This window comes from Zingiber officinale, chromosome 6B (assembly GCF_018446385.1).
Source record: "Zingiber officinale cultivar Zhangliang chromosome 6B, Zo_v1.1, whole genome shotgun sequence".
Classification (NCBI taxonomy): domain Eukaryota; kingdom Viridiplantae; phylum Streptophyta; class Magnoliopsida; order Zingiberales; family Zingiberaceae; genus Zingiber; species Zingiber officinale.
In genome coordinates this window covers 61,197,714-61,203,262 of record NC_055996.1, presented here as the reverse complement: position 1 = coordinate 61,203,262, position 5,549 = coordinate 61,197,714, and the positions used below count along the sequence as shown (strand labels likewise).

The 5,549-nt window shown below is 43.0% G+C and overlaps 1 protein-coding gene across 1 annotated transcript; it reads right to left on the bottom strand.

Moving 5' to 3' along the window:
* Positions 1–2,787: 2,787 nt before the first annotated feature.
* Positions 2,788–5,086, bottom strand: LOC121990223 (protein ACCELERATED CELL DEATH 6-like). The gene is made up of 3 exons (XM_042544404.1): positions 4,444–5,086; positions 3,814–4,349; positions 2,788–3,670 (listed from the first exon to the last, which is right to left on the bottom strand). Exons 1-3 carry the CDS (start codon positions 5,021–5,023, stop codon positions 2,954–2,956), a joined length of 1,833 nt encoding a protein of 610 aa, XP_042400338.1. The 5' UTR covers positions 5,024–5,086; the 3' UTR covers positions 2,788–2,953.
* Positions 5,087–5,549: the final 463 nt, after the last annotated feature.

Here is a 5,549-nt window from a genome sequence, read left to right as displayed (position 1 = left end):
CATCAGTACTATAGCGCTCTTGTAGCGATCTTATGTGATCGATCGGGGGCGATCGGCGTGAGCAGAATGTGTGGAATCGAGCCGTTGGGATGTAACGGTCGAATTTCCACAGAGGGCATGTCGACTGGTAGGCGGGGTTTTCCAACCCGTGGCCTATAAAACCAAAGCTTGGGAGCTTGGTTTGAGTTGACGAAATAGAGGTGGTTAATCTCTATTAGTAGTCTACCTGTGCCCTAGCGTCAAAGGAGCTCTTGTGAGGGTTGTGGTGAGGTTTCTCCACCCACAAGGAGGTTTGAGCTAGCCGGAAGTTTTCCGGGGAGTAATCCACCGAAGGATCGAGATCGTCCACCTTACGGACAGCCGTGGAGTAGGAGCCCTAATCTCCGAACCACGTTAAACAACGTGTTAGCTTGGTTTGCATTTCTTATTCTTGTCTTAAGCTTTCTTTGTATTCATATTTGTAGTTAGTATTAGATTTCCGCTGCGCATACTAACAATAGTCTAGAAAGCGAGTATTTGGGGGTGCCGTCTATCCAACCCCCCTTCAAGCCGGCCGACCGATCCCCAACACCGACTACTGGCCGTAGTCTAGTTAGGTCTGTGGACCTAACAACTAGCCGGAAGACCTGGTGGATCTTAAGCGATTCTGCATGATAAGTAAGGTAAGTCACTGGAAGAGAAAGTTCTAGTGAGGACGAGTCCCAATTAGAGACTTTAAGCGCAGGTCCAATTTAGATCCATTTTAGAAATCTAAATTGAGATCGTGACTAGATCCTGGTCTCGAGAAGATAGGGTCTAGTTAATACTGTTATTTTATAAATTGTACTAACTTTATTTTACAAGTTAGATATTTTTCTATTAGACTAACATATTTTGCAGGAGAAAAATGGACAAAATGTTTCAAGTGAGCTGTACTTGAGTTGCCTCCTATGCTTGTGGAGGCGCTTCGGAGTCTTGGTCGAAGGCCCCATTCAGAAAGGTGCAAAGGCGTCTTCCATGCGAAGGAAGGCGCCTTGGAAGGCCCCTTGGAAAGTTTTGAAGGAGCCTTCAGTTGAATAGCGTAGAAGACCTCGATAACGATAAGAAGCGGAGTTCTCAAGATAAAACTTTTGAGGTTAAAGGCGCCTCCAGTGGCATTGGAGGCCCCTCCAGTCCTCTTTAAAAGGGTTGTTTGACCTCTTTTTCAAACACAACTCATCTACAAGCTTCTACGCAATCGTTAGATGCTCTAACTGCTCTAACTTCGTGCTGCTATTATGCTCCAACACTACTACGTTAGACTACTGGTGATGAGTCGTCCAACACCAAGCTCGATCCGATCATCTTCAAAAGTGTTGGGTAAAGAAAGTTTATTTTTGTACTTAATTACTGCATAAAAGAAAGTGTAGCTTGTTACACTTATCCTCGTATTTTTTGTACTCGATTCCCTCTTTTGATAGTTTTGGAAGAGGATTATAGTGGATTACCTGTCGATATAGTCCGAGGGATCGTGGATCTTGGAGTAAGAGTTGTCGAAGGCTCTAAACCAAGTAACTCCTTGCATACTGTGGTTTTTCTTGTTTTTATTGATTTTAATTCCACTGTGTACTTCTTTAAATTCGAAAAAGATAGTTTTTTAAAATCATGTGATTCACCCCCTCCCTCTCACATGCGTAACGATCCAGTACATCATACCAATCCAATCAGTCTGATTGTCGCCTCATTCGACTATACTTAAGGGAGAGATTAGTGATGAGGGCAATCAGCGAGAGCCACATGGATAGAAAGGTCAATAGTCTTGCCAAGGTGGCAGTCAAAAGTCAAAGTTCGTTGTACTCCCGTCTCTTGACTTTCCGACCCCTAACTCCCTGACTCCTGACTTGCTTAGGTTCTGACGCCCTCGGGCTAAACTGAAACGCCCCTAATTTTCTATAAATAAAGCAACAAGTCGTTATTTATTAAGGACGTGGATAATGCAGTCATTATCACGAGAAAGGCGCAAAACACAGCTATTCATTCAAAAATAAATATGTCGTAATGGTCATTTATTTCGAAAAAGGTGGCAACGATCATGAAGAACGAGGGTCAAAAGGAGAGCGTGGTGGATAGTGACAATCCTATAAAAGGTAGTCATCTCTCATGAGAAAAGTTACGCGCACACAACTCATCAAAACTTAATTCTCTTACGCATCTTCTACTTCTTTAAGGACTTGCTTGAGCGTCAAAGTGACTATGCACAGGGAATCCTTGGTCGTCATTCTAACTTCTTGATGTGTTTCTCATCCCAAATCTCTAGGAAAAGCTTCGCAAGGTTGTGCGGCCAGGTGATTATATATATACAAAGTATCTAACTTATACTGACTAATTATGAAAGTAATCGGCTTGATTCTACAGAACTTTCTCACCGACCATCAAGGTAACTAAGAAGCGCTCACAATGAATGGCCTATCATACCAACATTCTTAGGTCAATCACCATTAAAAAAAAATTATTCATTAATTTATTTAAATTGAGACTAGAAACTAAAAAGACATCGGGCACCATTGCCTTGGGGTGAATGGTTGAAAGGACTATATCTATGCACATTAAGTCCTCAGGGCTATGGTGCTGCGATAGGATATCTAGATTGTCACCCAGATACCCGCGGTTCGATCCCTAGCTATGACGTATTTATAAGAATTTTTTCTTCAAATGGGGAGCGCAACCAAAGGATGATGGGTTTCTAGGCTAGCCACCGTGTGTGCTTCCCGATTTACCCTGATGTCTAGTAGAAAATTTTTATAGAATCGGACCTGTCACTCCTAAAAATAGTTAATAAGATTAGCTGAGATTATAATTATATCTATGCATAATAAACATACAGAAAGCGTATATCTATACACAATGAACATACACAAAAGTCTTATAAGCATTATTATCTGATAACATATTATTTTTCCAAAAGAAATAAAGAAATCTTAAAACAATTTGATCCTCATGTAGCTGCCTCCGATGACTCTGGTGTTCTAAAGTCCATGACATCAACTCTATGAGATTCAACAAATTTCATTTGTATCCTTTTATTGGTTGTACCGTCCTTGAACTCATCTAAATCCATCTGCTCCTCCTTGTGGCCAAATGAGGGGATTAACTGTGTCTTCACCATGCTCAAGTAGTCTGCTGAATGCCGATAAGTAATGATAAAGGCAACTAAAGGGACACTGCAAACTATTAGGGCGACAAGAACCGCAATCCACTTGATGTCGCGCTCAACGACAGCGTACACACCAGTGACGAATGCCACACTCATGGCACCGACTGCAACCCACAATAGCTTGATTGCGGTCATAAGGGACTGCAATCGGACATCATGATCTAGAGAACCAGAGTAGATCAGAACGAGTGCTACTGTGATGGAGCTGGCCATGGCTAAGGTGTCTGAGATCATGAATGCTTTGAAGGAAGCTCTGCTCGATAAGATGGCCATTCCTTCATCTGGTCCAGCATTGCTGTTGTATCCTCCCGGTAAGGTGAATGCAGCTGCAAAGGTGACTGTCGCAATGAGCACCGCAATAACAGCAAGGTTATTGGCCAATGCTCGATATCGATTTATTTCATCATCTTGCTTTCTCTGCAAGTGGTTTCTTAAGTGATCGACTCGCTGTGGACTGAAACGCGAGCCGTATGAGATTAAATCTGTCATGATGTTATACTGCAAAGCCAAAGAAAATGTTGGATTCAATCAGACAAAGCAAACTTAAATCTGAAACTGAATGATATTTGAAGGAGAAAACTCATACAAATTGAAATTCAAACAATGTGAATCGCATATGAAATGAAATGATGAACCCTTACCATCCGAAGGCTGACTTCTATTCTGACTTTTGAGGAAGCAACGTCGATCGGTGTGAAACCCGAATTGTTCGTGAGGGCAGTGTCCACGATTCGACTGGATAACAACATTCGAATCATTTTCCGATCCCTCGCAAGGACCGCGAGATGCAAAGGCGTGTTTCCTTCATGGTCTTGTTCGTTGAGGAGCTCTTTGGCAGAGGAGGAAGAACTGAGAACGTACTTCACCAGGTTTAGATTCTTCTTCTCGACGGCCACATGAATAAAGTTGCTTCCTCTGTTGTTCTTCTGTTCCCGTGCATCAGGGCAATGCGCCAATATCTTCTTGATCATGTTCAGGTTGCCTACACTTGCTGCGATGTGGATGATGGCGAAACCATCTTCGTCCTGCATGTAACCTGCAGAGGCATCTTGTTGCAGAAGCAACCCCAGCATGTCAGCATCTCCACTGGCCGCTGCAAAGTGAAGAGGAGTGCTTTGGGAGGCATCTTGATGTTTCAGATACGAACGATTCTTTTCTATTATCGCCATTGATATTTCTGTCGAGAAGGGGCAAGTGGGAAATCTTGCTTAATTTCAGTGAAGGTACGTAAATTTATCAAACTTTGAGGTAGGAATTAATTTGTAACTCACTGTCGCTTCTAAGAACAGCAGCATGTAGCGCCGTCTGACCACAGGGCCCTACGTGCGAGACTGCGGGCGAGAACATCAGTATGTTCCTCACAATCCCTAGCAATCCCCTCTCGGCTGCCATGTAGAGCGCAGAAACCCCAGCTCCGTTGGTCATGATCGCCAGTTCCGGAGCCCCCGACAGAAGCAGTTTCACAACCGAGAGATGACCACCGATGGTCGCCGCATGTAGGGCGGTGTTCCCGATTTTGTTGGCAATGACGGCCATCCGCGTCACGTCTTCCTCAACACCGATAGATGACGGCCGGTGGTTGATCAAAAGGGTCACGATACTGAGATGGCCAGCGGCCGACGCCAAGTGCAGGGGTGTATCTCCGCTCTTGTTTTGCGACGTGAGGAGGGAAGGCTGCGCCCTGCTCACTAGCCTGGCGAGCTCCTCAAAGCCACACTTTGCGGCGATGTGCAGCGCCGAGTTGCCATCGATGGTAACTTGGCCAAGGAGATTCTTTTTCTTTTCAATGTATTCTGCATCTCCGGAGGTTGCTGCCTCCCACAATTTCGGGTCCATGATATCGCTGCTCATCCCTCCCTCCCTAGCCTCTTTTCCATTATACACTATAATCTTTGCTTGAGATTACAACTTTGGCATATCGTTGATCTTTTCCATTATACACTATATAGAGTCCCTTTGCCCGAAGTTACGTGCAAGTCTTGCGCAGGGAACTTTCCACGAAGGGGAACAGAGGTTGTTTGCATCCACCATTCTTCAAACGATGAAGATGCATGCTTTCTTTTGTCTTGGACATAATTTCCTCGAATCTAATTTATGACTTTTTTTTAAAAATTGGAATTAGGTATCCAATTATTCGAATCCATTAATTAAAAGATTGATATATAGTACGTGATGGAGGTGAGTATAAAAGATTAATTTATTTATCAAGGGAAGAATTTAAGGTGATTGTTAATCAATCAATAACTTAGATAACCTAATAAATATATCCTCAGTATCAATATAAAAAAAATTAAAAAATTAATATTTTAATAGCTAAATTAGGAAGAAAGATCTTCTATCTCTGGAATTAATCAATGAAACTTCCATCTTAAACACC